The sequence below is a fragment of the Symsagittifera roscoffensis genome, chromosome 10 (assembly GCF_963678635.1).
Source record: "Symsagittifera roscoffensis chromosome 10, txSymRosc1.1, whole genome shotgun sequence".
NCBI classification, from domain to species: Eukaryota; Metazoa; Xenacoelomorpha; order Acoela; family Convolutidae; genus Symsagittifera; species Symsagittifera roscoffensis.
In genome coordinates, this window is record NC_087071.1 from 38,093,799 (window position 1) to 38,113,648 (window position 19,850).

At 33.1% G+C, this 19,850-nt stretch overlaps 2 protein-coding genes across 3 annotated transcripts in view; one reads left to right on the top strand and one right to left on the bottom strand.

The window, feature by feature from the left end:
- The window catches only part of LOC134855596 (UDP-galactose translocator-like), a 433,562-nt gene that overhangs the window by 67,276 nt on the left and 346,436 nt on the right, over positions 1-19,850 (top strand). The window lies entirely within an intron of this gene.
- Positions 18,300-19,850, bottom strand: part of LOC134855207 (uncharacterized) — a 25,170-nt gene continuing 23,619 nt past the window's right edge. The window contains exon 3 of one of the 2 annotated variants that reach the window (XM_063871657.1): positions 18,300-19,758. In XM_063871657.1, the coding sequence (XP_063727727.1) occupies positions 18,875-19,758 (884 nt within the window). In that variant the 3' untranslated portion in view covers positions 18,300-18,874. The remainder of the gene's footprint in view (positions 19,759-19,850) is intronic. The other variant, XM_063871656.1, reaches the window with a different exon arrangement.

Sequence of the window (19,850 nt, forward strand, 5' to 3'; positions counted from 1 at the left end):
GATGTTGGAACAAAAGCAGTTCAAGAACATTTGGGAGGTGGAAAAAAATCCAAGTATAGAGCTAGTAGATTTTGATTAAACGTCTCCTTTGCTTTTCTTTTCCTTGTGAAAAAAAAAGAAATTTCAACGGTCATATCTTCCTGTATTTTTTCAAGCAAGTCACTATCACTCGAAAAGAACGGGTAAAACTTATAGTCGGTTGATTTGTGGAGACAGATATTCACTGAATTCGGTAGTGTGCATCCGAGCTTTAACATGTCTATCCTTTTGTCATGATAAAATTCAACTTTTTTCAGCATAAATTAAAGGGTGGGAACAACACCTTTGTTGTTGTACCACAGTAGAAAATCGCAAAATGTTGACATCTGTTCCTGTTTCTAGATGAATTTCAAGTATTCGTCGTTTTCCAGTCCTGTAGGTGGTTTGGCTTACATCCCATGTTTATTCATTGATTGCTCTTCGATTAACCCAATATTGAGAGACTTCTGAAAACCGTCACACTTTTTATTCAGAGGGATGCTATTCTTCAATTTACTGAAAAGTCATTTTGCGTTAAGAGTATCAAACCGGTCGAACGGAAAGTATTTTTTCATCTTACTGGCTTTGTAAGGTTTTATAGAAGAGTCTGAAGTAGTAGCTCCACCCAAAATTTTCATATTATCCAAATGCTGAATGTCTCCAATTTTGAAGGAACCAAAGTCGTTCTTGATAACTGTAGGTTCAATTTCTTTTTCGTTGATTAGGTAAGGAATGAGATGGTTTTTTGATGAGGTTTATAGCATAGCGGCCACTATTGAATCCAAATACTGGAAGAGTAAGTATTGGTGTTTCTCTCTAGATATTGCAATAAAACAATCAACGGATTTTTCTGAATCCTGAGAAAATGAGTGGATGCATCTGTTTCTTCCGCATCCTCTATACATTCGTCATCCTAATCTCCTGCGTCAGTTTTATTGAAATTTCCTCGTTTTTTAAAGATGCTGAAATTTGTGTGTAGTCGCTTTGTGATGTCATTTTCAGTTTCCAGAGATTTTGATTACGTATTTGCTTTATTATTTTCAGACAACAATTCTAAGTTTGCAACAAACTCAATAATAAAGGACTGTGGATCTTTATAATACTAAAATTTAGGTTTGTCGTGCAAATGTGTTGAGATTGGCATGGATACGGGTTCTTGCTTTGCTATCCAACTGATTGTTTCTGTCGGTTTTAGTTCTTCGGATGGCACACAACATTTTGAATAAGGTTTTGCTTTGGTATACTCAAAATGGAACCCGTCCAGTTTTTCGAATAACGTCTCCGTAGAGTGTAAACATTTCTGGGTAAAAAGTTTTCGATTCGGTCTTTGCATCGTAGAAGATGCTTGTCGAAATTTTGAGATAGATTGGAAAATACATCGCAAGTTGGGCGTCGGAAGCATTTGATGAAATTGTCGATATAATTGAAGTAAATCGTAGAAGTACGTTATCGTAGAAGTTTTATTGTATTCTCGAATTTGCCGATGCTTCTCCGAGCTAATTGTCCTACGAAGTCTCCATCTTGAATGTCGATATAGTAGATGAAGGTGTTTTTCCCTACTACAGCTTTAACTATTGACAGGTTTTTCATCGAACTTCCACAAAATTGTTTCGGATCACAAACCAGTTTTTCAAAACACCATTAAAAACCTCGGATGTGGATATTGCAAGATTAATTGTTCCATGTAATTGAATTGTATGTCCTCAAAACAAACATAAGTTATCATTGTATGGTTGATGTCTCGAGTCCGAAATCAAACAACTTACTTGATTATTTCTCAGAAGCGTTTCGGGAATCACTGAATCTGGACACCCTACGAATACGTTTTTCAGCAGTGTCGCAAAAATTGTTACATTAGTGATCAACTTGAATTGCCATTTTTGCCATTTTGTATTTTATCTATTTTGTGTACAAACTTCAATGATATCTTACGTATTGACCTATTTCTATATACTTGTCAAGTCTGATTTAGTACAAAGCAGCATAGAATCACCATTGAGTGTGTTGTTTTCAAAACATAGAAAAAACGACATTCGCCGGTTTCTATATTAGTTAACACAAATCTCAAGGCAATGTTGATTTTTGCTGCACAATCAAGTTTTTCAAAGACTTGATCCAGTTTTCATTTAGCTCGGATACTTTTTCTCACACGACACACACTTTGTTGATTTTGGGGTTGAGTTTATGGAAATTCTTTTCTTGCTGGTTGTAAGTACAATGATTACATTCCGGGTAAGAAGTAATTCTTCGCACACACCTTTTGAGATAACGGGCTGCTTCGGACCTCCTATAATTTTTGTCACAATCCTCGCATTTCAAATTCTCATTCCTGTTGAACGATCGCATCTGAAAAAAATAGCATATGATTTAGCATGTACCAAAAAAAAATACATGGTACATGCTAAATTAAAATTGGGAGATTTAAAATGTCCCAAAAAAAGTTAAAAGATTATTTTTACTTATTTGAATTGTCGTAAATATTTGAAAAAAACAGTTATCAACTAGTCTCCATCTTGAATGTCGATATAGTATATGAAGGTGTTTTTCCCTACTACAGCTTTAACTATTGACAGGTTTTTCATCGAACTTCTACATAACTGTTTCGGATCACAAACCAGTTTTTCCAAAACACCATTAAAAATCTCGGAGGTGGATATTGCAAGATTAAATATTCCATGCAATTGAATTGTATGTCCTCGAAACAAACATAAGTTATCATTGTATGGTTGATGTCTCGAGTCTGAAATCAAACAACTTACTTGATTATTTCTCAGAAGCGTTTCGGGAATCACTGAATCTGGACACCCCACGAATACGTTTTTCAGCAGTGCCGCAAAAAGGGTTACATTAGTGATCAACTTGAATTGCCATTTTTGCCATTTTGTATTTTATCTATTTTGTGTACAAACTTCAATGATATCTTGCTTATTGACCTATTTCTATATACTTGTCAAGTCTGATTTAGTAAAAAGCAGCATAGACTCACCATTGAGTGTGTTTTTTTCAAAACATAGAAAAAACAACATTCGGCAGTTTCTATATTGGTTAACACAAATCTCAAGGCAATGTTGATTTTTGCTGCACAATCAAGTTTTTCAAAGACTTGATCCAGTTTTTCATTAACTAGATTAGGATATAGTTTTGAAAGTTGAAAATTGAATAGCTGATGGCGTTCGTTTTCCATCTCATCATCTATCAGGAAAAGTTGGCAGGCCTTCAACTATTCTCGTAGCTGATCACTCTTTTCCTCGTTTTCCAAAATTTTATTCAAATGAGCAACAGAATCACTTGTTTTCCTCGCTTTCAACCCGTGCTCTTTTCTACGATGCTGTTGAAGTGAATATTAGCTCGGATACTTTTTCTCACACGACACACACTTTGTTGATTTTGGGGTTGAGTTTATGGAAATTCTTTTCTTGCTGGTTGTAAGTACAATGATTACATTCCGGGTAAGAAGTAATTCTTCGCACACACCTTTTGAGATAACGGGCTGCATCGGACCTCCTATAGTTTTTGTCACAATCCTCGCATTTCAAACTCTCATTCCTGTTGAACAAACGCATCTGAAAAAAATAGCATATGATTTAGCATGTACCAAAAAAAATTACATGGTACATGCTAAATTAAAATTGGGAGATTTAAAATGTCCCAAAAAAGTTAAAAGATTATTTTTACTTATTTGAATTGTCGTAAATATTTGAAAAAAAAAACAGTTATCAACTAGTCTCCATCTTGAATGTCGATATAGTATATGAAGGTGTTTTCCCTACTACAGCTTTAACTATTGACAGATTTTTCATCGAACTTCCACAAAATTGTTTCGGATCACAAACCAGTTTTTCCAAAACACCATTAAAAATCTCGGAGGTGGATATTGCAAGATTAATTGTTCCATGTAATTGAATTGTATGTCCTCGAAACAAACATAAGTTATCATTGTATGGTTGATGTCTCGAGTCCGAAATCAAACAACTTAGTTGATTATTTCTCAGAAGTGGTTCGGGAATCACTGAATCTGGACACCCCACGAATACGTTTTTCAGCAGTGCCGCAAAAATTGTTACATTAGTGTTCAACTTGAATTGCCATTTTTGCCATTTTGTGTTTTATCTATTTTGTGTACAAACTTCAATGATATCTTGCTTATTGACCTATTTCTATATACTTGTCAAGTCTGATTTAGTACAAAGCAGCATAGACTCACCATTGAGTGTGTTATTTTCAATACATAGAAAAAACGACATTCGCCAGTTTCTATATTGGTTAACACAAATCTCAAGGCAATGTTGATTTTTGCTGCACAATCAAGTTTTTCAAAGACTTGATCCAGTTTTTCATTAACTAGATTAGGATATACTTTTGAAAGTTGAAAATTGAATAGCTGGTGGCGTTCGTTTTCCATCTCGCCATCTATCAGGAAAATTTGGGAGGCCTTCAACTATTCTCGTAGCTGATCACTCTTCTCCTCGTTTTCCAAGATTTTATTCAATTGAGCAACAGAATCACTTGTTTTCCTCGCTTTCAACCCTTGATCTTTTCTACGATGCTGTTGAAGTGAATATTAGCTCGGATACTTTTTCTCACACGACACACACTTTGTTGATTTTGGGGTTGAGTTTATGGAAATTCTTTTCTTGCTGGTTGTAAGTACAATGATTACATTCCGGGAAAGAAGTAATTCTTCGCACACACCTTTTGAGATAACGGGCTGCATCGGACATTCTATAATTTTTGTCACAATCCTCGCATTTCAAACTCTCATTCCTGTTGAACGAACGCATCTGAAAAAAATAGCATATGATTTAGCATGTACCAAAAAAAAATTACATGGTACATGCTAAATTAAAATTGGGAGATTTAAAATGTCCCAAAAAAAGTTAAAAGATGATTTTTACTTATTTGAATTGTCGTAAATATTTGAAAAAAACAGTTATCAATTAGTTATACAAAGTATGGAGCAATTGCTTTTAACAGAAAAGAAAATCAGAATAAAGTGAGTTTTTTTTACTGTTGCGTGAGAAATTTCCTTTTTTTTTAATCAGAGTCGAGTATTCTTTTAGGAATGTTGTTTGATCGAGATAAACCACAAAAATTCCAGCTTTTTCTTAAGAAGAACTCTTTTTATTTTCTTAAAAATCTTAATCAGTGTTTGAAAAATGTCTATCAAAAATGTTTTGAATTTCCTCGAGTTACTTTACAAGAAAAAATAAACATCCAATTGATTTTCTTTTTGATAAAATAGATGTCGACTCTTACAATTTTCATAATTTTGGACGTTTGTATTGTACAAAATAGAGTTATCCGCTAAGTAAAAGTCTCTTTAGAGAAACTTACTCAACCAAAGATTTTACTTTTGTACTTAGTATTGAGTATCAAAGCTTTTAATTTACGGCTGATTTACACATGACAAGGAAAAAATCTTGTTTATTCTCTAAAAATTCGAAATGATAAAAGTCGTATGATAACATATCAAAGGCTCATTTTATCCCCTACCCGATTCCCAAATTTGTCAAAACTCCCTGCAAAGTTTTTTATTCATTATTGAAAAATTCATCAACTTCGAGCTATCCTCTCAAGCTTACATCAATGTCATAGAACTAGACTATCTACTCAAAATTCAACATTTGCGTTGATTGTATAAGATTCAAGTAACCTGATAAAAAACACTCGCAGAGATGCAAATAGTTATAATTTTTTTCTTGTATTACTTAAATCGGAGATATTTATATTTTTTACGGCAAACAACCTGTGATTATTCATTTTTGCTATTTCCTTTGTGTATGTTTCTACAAAATTGGAAGATTTGAGTCCTTAAGGGTCTTATTTTTGTATACACCACTAAAATAAAAAACTTGAGTCCTTACGGGTCTTCTTATTGTATACACCACTATAATAAAAATTGACATTTTTGTGATTGGAAACTACAATGTCTAAAAATATCCTAAAATGGAACTTTGCTTCTGATTGGACAAGACTTTAATATAAAATTTCCTTATAAGGGAGCAAAAATCTGATTGGACATGACTACAGAACAGTTAAGGAAAATCTATTTTGATTGGTTAAGCCCACACATTTGAGTTGAAGGTATCCCTCACTCTTAACTCAAAATTACTTTTAACTTAACTACCGTAGACTACTTCCTCTCTCAGCTTCAAATATTTTATTTTCAACTTAATAACAGTCAACTACCTCCTCTCTCAGCTCTAAATCTCTCTACCCTCTCAATATTTCCAAAATTTTCCCTAAATTTTTGAAAACAGTTCTTCTCATTTGTTCAAAAGATTCACGCAATCTCATTTGTTCAAAAAATTTCATTCTGTTTCTGAGCGAGTGTTTGTTAAATTTATTAAGTGGAGATCTTCAAGAACTTCGGAAAGTAGATGTAGTAAAAAATCGACAAGAAATTTCAGAATGAACACAAAAAAGACCTGCTCTACACAAAAGAAGAACCTTTTGAAGTTCAACTAAAGGGTTACAATTGATATCTATTATTAGCCCATTTGTCATTAAACAATTTACATAGTATGAAACAGTTTGTTATAATTCCGTACTCAGTTTATCACCCCAAAGTACACTTCCAAGAAAACTAATTTTGCAAAAGCAAGTAAAAGAGGAGATTGTGCCCAAAAACTTTATTCAATTTATAGTAGTGTAAATGCAAGGTTGAAAACGAGTAATAAAAAGCACCTTATGGTTTAACTTAGAATTTTCCTAGAATTAAACAGAGTCGGTCAGAAAACACCATACTAGATAATCGAGATACGAAAAAACCTATTGTAGATTTAATTGTCCACTAAAGCAAAAAACCTTGATTTTCCTGCTTTTTGCTTTACCCTTTTGGAAAATATCAAATTCCACTTGAACTTGTTGTCAACAAGAATGCTCGAGCAAAAGACAGAAGAAATTGGATCCCATTAAAAATCTCAAAAGGTAAGACTAAACAGATGGTATTCTAAGGGCAGAGCTGCGTACGGGTTTGTGCAAAAATTGTGTGAAGCAAGCGGTTCATCAAAAAAGAAAATAGATCAATTCTTACAAACCAAGACATCCTTTACAAAAATTGGTCCACCAATCAGGCGTTTCTGAAGACTTCAAGCTTTTTCAAAATATATCAATGCAATCTGGTGTCTGAACTTGGTTTTTTTAGATAAGTTAGCTAGTCAAAACAATGGGGTTAAATATTTATTAGTTGCTGAAGACACTTTTTGAGATATGTCAAACAAGGATAACAAAGTATGCCAAAGATATTTTGCAAGCTTTCAAAAATTTGAATTCTCGGAAAAACACTCCAAAAAAGCTTTTGATAGGGGAACAGAGAATGGAAAAATGGCGAAAAAAGTTGAAGGACATTGAACTTTTCTCAACAATGAGTGAAACAAAAGCTGCATTTGCAGAGAGAACAATTCAGTCATTAAAACATATAAAATATCGTTATATTGATAAACATGGTGAAAAATTTGTTCCCAAATTGCAACAATTTGTTTCTAATATGAACTGTCGCAACAATTCGTCTAAAGAAAAATCTCCGAGAGATGTAAAAAAAAATAATTTTTGTGAATTTTGTATTACAAAACATTCATAAAAATTACTGAACTAAAACTCAAAATAGGGGATAGAGTGAGAATTTCGAAAAAATTATATTCCGTTCTGAAAAAAAACAAACCACATTTTACCGATGAAAAATTGGAAATACCATCAATATTTTCAAAAAATCTGTCAACAAATATCATCAAAGATCTCAAAAAAGAAAAAATTCTAGGCAAATTTAACGAAAAAGAGCTGAGGTTATGATCAGAATAAAGGTAAATCATTCATTTATTAACATTTTTAGTAATGGATTTATTTTCTACTGAGCTAGTTTCTAGAGCTTCTTTTAAATGTTATCCGAATAGTAGTAATTCTTTTTTACCAATTTTCTACCAGAACAAATACATCTTAAAGGAGAACGGTTTACTTTCATAGATGGGAGAGAAAGCTCTAAGGAAAAAAGAAAAACTGAGCCGATGCATTTTGAAACCGGATTGTCTCCAACTATTGTTGATATAATTGTAGCCATGAATGAAAAAAAAACGAAAAAGTATAGGTGCACAAAGATAAGAAAATGACGGAATTCATGTATCAGTAGATAAGATTACACCAAAATTGCCATTCATTTACCTGAGGATCAATAAGTGTTTAGCAGTCTAAATGCTGATTTGAGGCATATTTTTGGTTGTGATTCAGAGCAAAATCAGACAGGGGTTTAAATGAGAGGAAAAGGACCATATTATCCTCAGTATTCTTACGACATTATAAGAATACATTCCCTGATGATATATAGTAATATTATAGATTATAAAATAAAAGGTGATACAGAAACTTTTTCAACTCGTTGTATTCTTTTCATTTCCAAAGTCAAAACTGGACACATAAAGTTGACAGGACACTACATGAATTATCAATCCTGTACAAATCTACAATTAAAAAGTTATTAGAAAATTCTTTCCATAGCATAAAAATTGAACTAAGGGACACTACAGGCGAATGAGTTCCTATTGTGTCCGTAGGAATTAAACGAGTTGTTTCACAAGATTTCTTTGAAATTTTTGATTTATAGTTCATACGAAAGGATTGCTCAAAGTTCAGCTATTTTCCCCATTTTTCGTGGACATGCAAGACAGCGTAGAAGAAGTTTTGGTGCTGTTGCGCAAATTCTTGGGAGAACTTCAATCCTCTTTTTTGAAAAAAAAAATAGTCCCAATTGCAAAAAATACTTGGAGCTGATTTTTTAAAGTTGCAGCACCACAGATTGGAGAGATCGTTAGTGGACAGAAAAAACTCGAAACAGTTGCAAAAGATGTTGGAACAAAAGCAGTTCAAGAACATTTGGGAGGTGGAAAAAAATCCAAGTATAGAGCTAGTAGAAGCATTTCTCGACAAAGTAGATCAAAAATCAGTCGCTTCCGCAAAGATAATTTTGACAAAAAAAATGAGTACAAATCAAAGTAGTCAATTTCGTTACAGGGTTTTTACAAATTCTTCTTTTGAGATTTTGATAAAGTCCCAGTTTTGAAAACAATTTTGACATCTGACTCGCAAGAAGTATTTGTCAGTACTCCTCTAGATGGAAGCAGTATTTGAGTTTCAGACGGATCGTAATCTTTATTTCGATTTAAACTTCGGTTTAAAGCTTCAATTATTCAAAGGAAGGCTGTTTTGATGCTTTCAAAAAAGAAAAATCTGAACATAAAACAAAATCAGAGGATGAGTCAGATGAGGAAACAGAACCCTACTTAAGCTATGTAAGCAATCTACTACTCATTCTGGTCTCCAGTTGTGAAGATTATTTTAACAAAATAATGGTTTACAACGCCAATGGTTTATATCCTCATAAAGCAGAATTATCGAACGAACTTAACTCGTCCTAAAGCAGAATAACTCGAACGAACTTAGAAACAGTGATAATGGGATAAATTTTTCACTCTAAGGGAGGCTTGCCATGGGTTTGATTACTCGTGAAAAATTGAAACTACCACAAACCAAAGTTGGAATTAAACTAATTCGAGCTATTGCTAATTTTTGAATGCTGTCTGATAATTCAAACTTTAGTCTGAAAATTGTTGATTTTTCGCTATTTAAAAGAAAAATTATAGCAGCTGATTCTAATCATCAATACTTGCAATGGAATCTGGAAAGGGAACATGCTCATTACAATTACGTGGAGAAACAATATTAAGATTCTTTATCATTCCATCTCGTCAAAACCAGTTTATTCGGAAAAATGTTTTCAAAAATGTTTACAATAAGGAGAATACCTGTTGCAATGAATACAAATTCAGCTGTTGCGGGATCTTTTCATAAAAATTTTTCCAACTATGAATACTTTCATTTGAGAGAGCTCGAAATTATTCGGGGTGGAAGAGCAACTGTTCGATTAGATACAACTTCTCCTTGTTGCCCTCATGTTAACACAAGGGAAAGCAATGCAGTTTGAAGAAGATTTTCCAGCTCTTCTGATAGAAGGTTTTCCAAAATCACTATTTTCTTGGTTTTGACTTGACTTTACTACAGGATGCAGCTAAATAGGTGCATTATCCGGAACTTAGTTGAGAAAGCTTGAGATTAGAATTTTTTTTCCAGTTTCCCTTGAAGCAAGTAACGGAAGTGGTAGTCTTAGGAGAAAGACTATCAAATGTTCAAACTGACAAATTCAGAACAGTTGCTAAAAATGTTTAATTTGTATATTTTTTGGAACTTTTCATTGTTATTGCCTCTGATTTTATCTATTTTGTTTTTCTTCAGAACTACATGACCTAGAAAAAAATATAGAAAATTTGTTTAATTGAAAACCCGAGAAACTTCAACAACCTAGACTGTGAAACAGTTTTCAATAACCTTTGTCCAGTACATAAGACTTGTGTATGGGACTTCGTTGAATCAACACCTAAATGCGTGTAAGACATCAATCTTAATTTCTTAACTTAAAACGGATTATCAAGGTATAATTTCTTGTGTTTAAGATGTAAATCAACAAACAATTTCAGGGATGGATAATTTTCACTTTTGCAATTTATCGAAGGAATTCCTGAGCTCAGGCTCAAATATACGGGGTTTCCTCTGAAAAAGTTGCTCAACTAACAAAATAATCTTTTTCAATAATTAATTCAATTCCCGACAATGATACAGGAGAACACTGAATCATAATTGCTCGATTGGACAAAACTTACTACTTTACTGATTCTTGGGAAAGTAAATATTTCAACTACTTCTTTTTATAGAAAAAGTACCTGCGCATGGCTCAAAGGAAACTTCAAAAAACTGATAAACTTTGTAATTTTTAGCCTTTTTATTCAGCATTTCTTCTGTTTAATTTCTACACGAAGAACCTGAATAGTTTTCCTGATGTTAATGTTTTGAATTTCATCAGTATTTATATGTAAGAATGCAGAAGGTTACTTTTTAAATGAATGTAAATTGTTGCAATAAAATTTTATATGATGTGGTGATTTTACTCTAACTGTAATTTTTATAAAATAACTTTTTACTTGTAATTGAACTTTTCGTTATTTTTTTATTAAGAAAATGAAATTTTGCATTTTGTGAAGTTCAGTCGAGAATATCCGGGAATTTGTAAGAAAATTTGCAAAAAAAAACGTATATTTTGTTGATACTGGGAGCAATAAATTCAATAAAAAATTAAAAAATTAATTTGAATGTGATTAATTATAACAATAATTGTGAACAGGACGTTTTTCCAGATATTTCAAAGAGTTTACTCTGAGATCCACAGACTCAATCTTGTTCATTTTTGCCAGAGTAAAATTCTGAAGACATTCGGTGTAAAAAGATTTAGAAAAAATGACAAATGGTGTAAAATTGAGAAAGAAGAAAGATGCAATTTTGCAGTGAATGGAAATTATGATTCACGAATTGAAATTGGAAATTTGAAAAATTCAACTGGCAATCAATTTGTAGTTTCAAAAATGAGCGAATGAATTTCGAAATTTTTCTATTATTGCCAAAACCTACCCCATTTTTTACACCAAACATTTCTCACGCTTCAGAAAACAAAAGTAATGTTTCGAGAAAGATTGCTTTTGGTGATTGGCGTCCATGCTCACAGTGGGGGGTGACATCTGGTGTTGAAATTTTGACGTAATAGCCAAAGAAAATTTTTTTAATTCCGACTCCTTCGCTTAAATAAACAAACATAAAATTTGCCTACAAACTTCAGCATCCTCATTCACCACGAGGGACAATAGCCTGAGAAGATTTTTAATTAAGTCCACTACCTCGCTTAAATAAACCAACAAAAAAAATGTTTACATACTTCAGCGTCCTCGCTCACCACGGAAGGGTAACATCCGTTGTTGCAAATTTGACATATTTGTCTCAGAAAAGTTTTGTTTAAGTCCACTACTTTGCTTTAATAAACAGATATGAAAATTTGACTGTACAAAATTGAATTTTTTCTAAAGCTTACGATCTGAAGCTTACCGTCAAGAAAATTATCACATCATATTACCTACGGTTTTAAACATTCCTGTTTAGAATCTTTAGCCTTGCTGTATTGGTAAATTGGGCTCCAAAAACTTACCATCTCAAACTCTGAAACCTATAATCTTAATACATGGGAAATCTTTCTCTGTGTTAATAAATAGGGTTTTGACCGGATACCCTATAGCCCATGTTAAAACAATTGTGTTCAGCACCCCCCGAGATTAAATCAATCCAACATATACTACTACCAACAAACAATCAAAAAATTGTTTTCGCAACCAGCAATAATGAAAACCAACCTGCAGTGCAGCTAAACAAGAAATCTAGTTCGTTTCTCATCCCGAAACTAAATGTAAACTGTTTATATACAATAAATATAACCTGTATTTTCAACAAGTTTCTTGTGTAACTTTTTTTGGGTATTTTTTTTGATCTTTTAAACAGTTTAAAACCGCTGATGATACGATACAGAACTACTGTTATGACGGGTGGAAATTTTTTTTTTAATTTTGAAGTAAGAGTAACTTTTTAATTAAAAACTTCATCACAGGTGGTCACTTTGATCATCGTTATGATTAAAAAATTCGTTTTTTGAAGTTTCCAGCAATTTTGTATTTTTGATATATTTACAATTGATTGCATTACGAGCCCAAACAGTGCATTTTGTGAATGGTAGGCGGATTCCGCAACAAGGACGCTCCCTCTGTTCTGCTTTTGTTCTTTCAATTACTTAAATCGTTCCGAGAAATTTTTAACATGATTATGTACTTGTCTTTGGAATCCAGAAACATACAGACACAATATTGTGCCTATCCAGTGCTCAGTTTGGCCTCGTAATATGGTTAGTTTCAAAGAAATGTGGAGTTACATGGTAATCAAACTAACAAATAATGAAAAGAAAAGCAACTGCATGGTTCACAAGTTAGAGCGGTGTACATCGTAAGCAAGATTCAAACAACGTCTTTAATACTCAATCATTATCAAATTAATCGTTCGATAATGATTGGAATTCAATTTATAATCAACTTATTGTGATCAAACATCAAATTATTAGCTCTAGTCTATTAATTTTGAACTAAAACTACTCAATTAAAATTTGCAAGCTTACATCACTTCTGCATCAAATTTTTGGTAATTCCATGTAGTTCTAGTCACATATGATCATTGAAAAACTGTGATTTAAACTTCAATGTCCAAATTGATCTGGCAAGTTTTTTCGAGCACCAATTCATTGAAAGCGTAATCTAATATGGACATTCAAATTGAGAACGAGAGTGAAACACCAATATTTATGGTTTCAGACTATCAAATTTTAAATTTCAAAATATGCTCAAAAGTAATAATAGTGAGACGAAGAGAAACTGGTCAGTTTCACAATATAAAATTTTCGGTATAATTTGATTGAAATTGATCTGTTTGATTTTTTCAGTGATCCGTCCATAATGGTTTTTAAAAAACATAGCGATATAGTGAAAACAAAACATTAGCTGCTGTTGAAATGAAAAACATGACTTCATTGCTGTTTTAGCTTATTGTTGGTCTGTTAAATTGATTCAAGCGGAGCAAAGTTAATTTGCAAAATACTAATGCAATCAAAACAAAAATGGGAAAGTTACTAGAGATTATCATTAAGCTTGTCTGAAATCAGCAAATAATAGTTTCAAATGAACTTTCCAAATGATAATTCAGTCGTAATTTTGATCTTGTTAGATCCATTTCAGGATTCTAGATAAAATGAATGAGTAATAGTATAACTATAGCATAGCAACAGCAGACATCATTCTCATTAGCCCTCAAGTAAAAAAGGAGGCATATTGGACAAAGTAACCACTTCTGTTGTCATCTTCTGTCATCAAATAGAAACATTGGTCATCTGAAGGATCTGTGCACACAATTGTGTACACAAACTTCTTGCTACTATAAAGATCAGATGCGCACTTTTTCTTCTTCCCTGCTGCATCAGCAGTGCTATCATCCCACCACCTACTCTTCTGTCCTTGTCCCTCCATTTCTGTCATCACAGTGAGATACTCCTTCTGATCTGAGTTGACGCAAAAGGAGGTAATCACCATACTTTTATCTCTCTGCCGCTTGATCTTCGTGTCCAGTTCTGACCTGGATCTACTGGTGAAAATAGTTTAGTCTTTGTTTTCATATCCGTTGACAACAGTAGTTACGACAAGGAAGTATGTTTTACCCAAACAGGTAACACTCGTCACCGACAAACCAGGCATGTAGTGATCTTCGGGATCTTCGGTTTGTACAATTATCTGCGCTGTTATAAACATCTCCTGCATAAATGGATAAAATTTGCCACTTTTCTGGTCGACAGCTGGGGAATAAATGTTGAAGCCAGATTTTGAGTGAACTTTCATTTGCTCCTTGACTTCTTTGAATTATGAGCTCACCCAAAACTATTTCTTCTTGTCATTATATTTCTTGTGGTGATCAAATACTGATGAAATATAGTTGTCGTGTATACTCTGCGAAATCAAAGTCTCCTGATTATTGTGTGTAAAAAAACGGATGAAGTCAATATAGTTTGTTTTTTTTGGTACTTTCGAAGGCCACGGAATTCAGTGAACGTTCCTCTGCTGAAAAGGGGTTCAGTTGAGGGTCGACCATCTTTGAGTTTGCTCTCATTACCTGTCATGTAGTGAGTCAGCTCACCTCCACCCTCTGAATTGCCAAACATTTGGTTCTTGTTTTCATCAGTTTTTTTTTATAAAATTTTCACCAAGAAATGGTATTATCACTGCCCGGGTCCTTGGATTCCAAAAAGTGAAAAAGCGAAAGAGAACAATTCAATGAAAAACAAGAAATAAAAGGTAAAGTCCTGAGAATAAAAAATCACCAACGTAATTTTCAGAGCTCTTGTAACAATAACTAAACTTACTTTTCAATTAAACACTTTTCTTTTGAGTTTTAGTATCGATGCATCAATTCAAAACCGTGAACAAATTGGACTTACAAGAAAATAGAGCGATGGAATTCATGTATACATTGAAGCTGTATCACAGTCATTTCTTGTTTATAGAAAATAGAAGATTTTAAAATTCACCATTTTCTTGTTTTTGACTCGACTTCACTATAGGATGCAACTGGACAAGTAAATTATCCAGAACTTAGTGGAGAAAGCTTGAGATTACGAATGTTTTTCCAATTTCCCTTGGAGCAAGTAACGGAAGTGATAGTCTCGGCGAAAGACTATCAAATATTCAAATTGACAACTTCGTAACAGTCGCCTAAAACTTTAATTTTCTTTGAAATTTCAGATTCCTAAAAAAAAATGTGTAACTGTTTTGGGACTTTTCGTTTTTATTTGTCTCTAGATTATCTATTTTGCGTTTCTTCAGACCTATATATCCTGAATAAAAAAAGACAATGATTGTTGTCTAATTGAAAACCCGAGAAGTTTCAATAAGCTGGACTGTGAAACAAATTTCAATAATTTTTGTCCAGCACATAAGACTTATGTATGGGACTTCGTTGAATCAACACCTAATTGCGTGTAAATCATAAACCTTAATTTCTAAACTTAAAATGTATTATCAAGCTATCAGTTTTTTGTTTTAGATATAAACCAACAAACAATTGCAAAGATGGATAATTTTTCACTTCTGAAAATTATCGAGGAATTCCTGGCTCAAGTATATGGGTTCCCTGTGATAAGGTTGCTCAACTAACAAAATACTCTTTTGCAATAATTGATTCAACTCCAAGCAATAATAGAGGAGAACACTGGGTCATGATTGCTCGATTGGAAAAAAACATATACTTTACTGATTCTTTGGGAAGTAAACGTTTCAACTTTTCGTTTTTATAGAAACATTTCTAGCGCATGGTTCAAAAGAAACTTCAAAAAACTGATCATTTGTGTGGTTTTTACGCAATTTATTCAGCATTCTTCTTTTTTAAATTCTAAAGAAGAACTTGAATCATATTCATGACGTTTTATCAAAAGTTTTATGTAAAAACGCGGTTTGTTACACTTTTAAAGAATGTATATTGATTCAATAAAGTTTTATATGAGGTGGTGATTTTTACTGTAACTGGAGTTCTACAACTTTAACTTTATATTTTTAAACAAACTTATCTTCATTTTTTTTCTTTTTAAGAAAAGGAAACTTGCAATTTGTGAAGTTCAGTTGAGAATATCCGGAAATTTATAGGAAACTTTGTAAGAAAAAAAGACTTTTTTTTTGAATAGTGCGAGCAATAAAAACTAAAAAATTAAATTGAATGTGATTAGTTATAAGAATAATTGTGAATAGGGAGTTTTTCCGGATATTTTTAAGAGTTTACTTCGAGAAACATGTATACACTTTGAATTTTCAAGATCCACAGACACAACCTTGTTCATCTCTACCACAGTAAACTTCTGAAAACATTTGGTGTAAAATGATAAGAAATGACAAATGGTGTAAGATTGAGAAAGAAAAAAGATGCAATTTTGCAGTGAATGGAGATAATGATTCAGGAATTGAAATTGGAAAACGAAAAAATTCAACTGGCAATCGAATCGTAGTTTTAAATTTGAGCGAATGAATTTCAAAACTTTTTCTGCTATTGCCAAAACTAACCCCATCTGTTACACTAAACAATTCTCACGCTTAAGAAAACAAAAGTAATGTTTCGAGAAAGATTGTTTACGGTGATTTACCTCCATGCTCACAGTGGGGGATGACACCTGGTGTTGCATTTTTGACATAATTGTATGAGAAAAATCTTGTTCACTACCTTGCTTAAGTATAAAAACATAATACTTGTTTACATACTTCAGTGTCCTCATTCACCACGGGGGGGTTAACATCTGTTTTTGCAAATTTGACATAATAGCCTGAGAAAAATTTTGTTTATGTCCACTACCTCGCTCAAATAAATTAACAAAAAAAATGTTTACATACTTCAGCGTCCTCGCTCACCACGGGAGGGTAACATCTGTTGTTGCAAATTTGACATATTTGTCTACTTTGCTGAATAAACAAATATAAAAACTTGACTGCAAAAATTTCGATTTTTTTCGGAAACTTACAATCTGAAGCTTACCATCAAGGAAACTATCACATCATAATACATAGGGTTTTAAACACTCCCGTTTGGAATTTTTAGCACTGATGTATTGGTAAATTGGGCGCCAAAAATTTTTTTGAACTTTTTTTCTCAAAACACCATCTTACCATCTCAAACTCTGAAACCAATAACCTTAAAACATGGGCAAATTTTTTCCCTATGTTAATAAGTGCTGATCGGGTACCCTATAGCCTCTGTTTTTACATGGGGGTCAGAAACCCCCCAGAATTAATCAATCCAACATATACTTCTACCAACAAACGACCAAAAACTTGTTTTCTCAATCAGAAATGATTAAAACCAACCTACAGCGCAAACAAACAAAAAATTTAGGTCGTGTCTCATCCCGAAACTAAATATAAACTGTTTATATAGAAAAATATAACCTGTATTTTCAAGTTTCTTGTGTACTGGATTTTTTTTTTCGGGAGTTATTGTTTTTTTGCTCTTTTAAAAAGTGTAAGATCGCTTATGATACGATTCGGAACTACTGTTATGACGGGATGACGGGTGGAATTTTTTTAATTCATTTTGATACAAGAGTAATTTTTTAACTAAAAATTTTATCGCAGGTGGTCACTTTGATGGTCGTTCTGAATAAAAAATTTCGTTTTTCGAAGTTTTAATCAAATTTGTGTTTTTGATATATTTACAATTGATTGCATTACGAGGCCAAACAGTGCATTTTGTGAATGGTGAGCGGATTCCGCAACACGGACGCTCCCTATTTTTTTGTTCTTTCATTTCTTTTGATCGTTCCGACAAAATTTTAACGTGATTAAGTACTTGTCTCTGAAATCCAGAAACATACAGACACAAAATTGTGCCAATCCAGTGCTCAGTTTGGCCTCGTGATATGGTTATTTTCATAGAAATGTGGAGTTACATAATAATCAAACTAACAAATAATGGAAAGAGAACTAACTGAATTGTTTACAAGTTAGAGCGGTGCACATGGTAAGCAAGATTCAAACCACGTCTATAATACTCAATAATTATCAAACTAATCTTTTGATAATGATTGGAGTTTAATTTATAATCAATTTATTATGATCAAACATCAAATTATTAGCTCTAGTCTATTAATACTGAACTAACACTACTCAATTAAAATTTGCAAGCATACATCAGTTCTGCAACAAATTTTGGTAATTCCATAGTTCTAGTCACATATTGTCATTAAAAAACTTGTGATTTAAACTTCAATGTCCAAATTGATGTGGCAAATTTTTTTGAGCACCTAATTACTTGAAAGCGTAATCTAATATGGACATTCAAATTGAGAACAAGAGTGAAACACCAATATTTATGTTTTCAGGCTATCAAATTTTAAATGTCAAAATACGCTCAATAGTAAATACAGTGAGACAAAGAGAAACTGGTCACTTTCACAATTTAAAGTTTTCGGTATAATTTGATTGAAATTGATCTGTTTGATTTTTTCAGTGAAACGTCCATAAATGTTTATAAAAAAAACATAGCGATATAGCGAAAACGAAAGATTAGCTGCTGTTGAATTTAAAAACATGGCTGTTTTAGCTTATTCTTGGTCTGTTAAAATGATTCAAGCCGAGCAAAGTTAATTTGTGAAACACTAATGCAATCAAAACAACAATGGAAAAGTTACTAGAGATTATCATTAAGCTTGTCTCAAATCTGCAACTGATAGTTTCGAGTGATATTTCCAAATGATAAATAACTCGTTATTTTGATCTTGTTAGGTCCACTTCAGGATTCTAGATGGAAATGAATGAGAAACAGTATAACTATATCATAGCAACAGCAGACATCATCTCACTAGCCCTCAAGTAAAGAAGGAGGCATATCGGACACTGTAACCACTTCTGTCGTCATCTTTTGTCATCAAATAGAAACATTGGTCATCTGAAGGATCTGTGCACACAATTGTGTACACAAACTTCTTGCTACTATAAAGATCATCTGCCCACTTTCTGCTCTCCCGTGATCCATCTGCAGTGCTATCATCCCACCACCTACTCTCCTGTCCCTGTCCCTCCATCTCTGTCATTACAGTGACATACTCCTTCTGATCTGAGTTGACACAAAAGGAGGTAATCACCATACCTCTATCTCTCTGTCGCTTGATCTCCGTGTCCAGTTCTGACCTTGATCTACTGGTGAAAACAATTTGATCTTTGTTTTCGTATTCGTTGACACCAGCCGTTATTACAAGGAAGTATGTTTTACCCAAACAGGCAACACTTGTCACCGACAAACCAGGCATGTAGTGATCTTCTGGATCTTCGGTTTGAATAATCGTTTGCCCCGATCCAAATCCCTCCTGCATGTATACATAAAATTTGCCAGTCTTCTGGTCTACAGCAAGGGAATAAATGTTGAAATCGGATTTGGAGTGAACCTTCATTTGTTCCTTGACTTCTTTGAAGGATGAGCTCACCCAAAACTGTTTCTTCTTGTCATTATATTTCTTGTGGTGACCAAATACTGATGACATGTAGTTGCCGTGTATACTCTGCCAAATCAAAGTCTCCTGATTACCGTGTGTAAAAAAACGGTTGAAATCGTTATAGTTCGTTTTGGTGTACTTTTTAAGAGTAGGGAAATCAACGTTTATTCCTCTGCTGAAAAGTGGTTCAGTTGAGGGTCGACCACATTCGAGTTTGCTCTCATTACCTGTCATGTAGTGAGTCAGCTCACCTCCACCTTCTGAAATACCAACCAATTGGTTCTTGTTTTCACCATTAAAAAAAAACTTTAGATAGCATTATCACTGCCCGGGTGTTTGAATTTCAAACAAG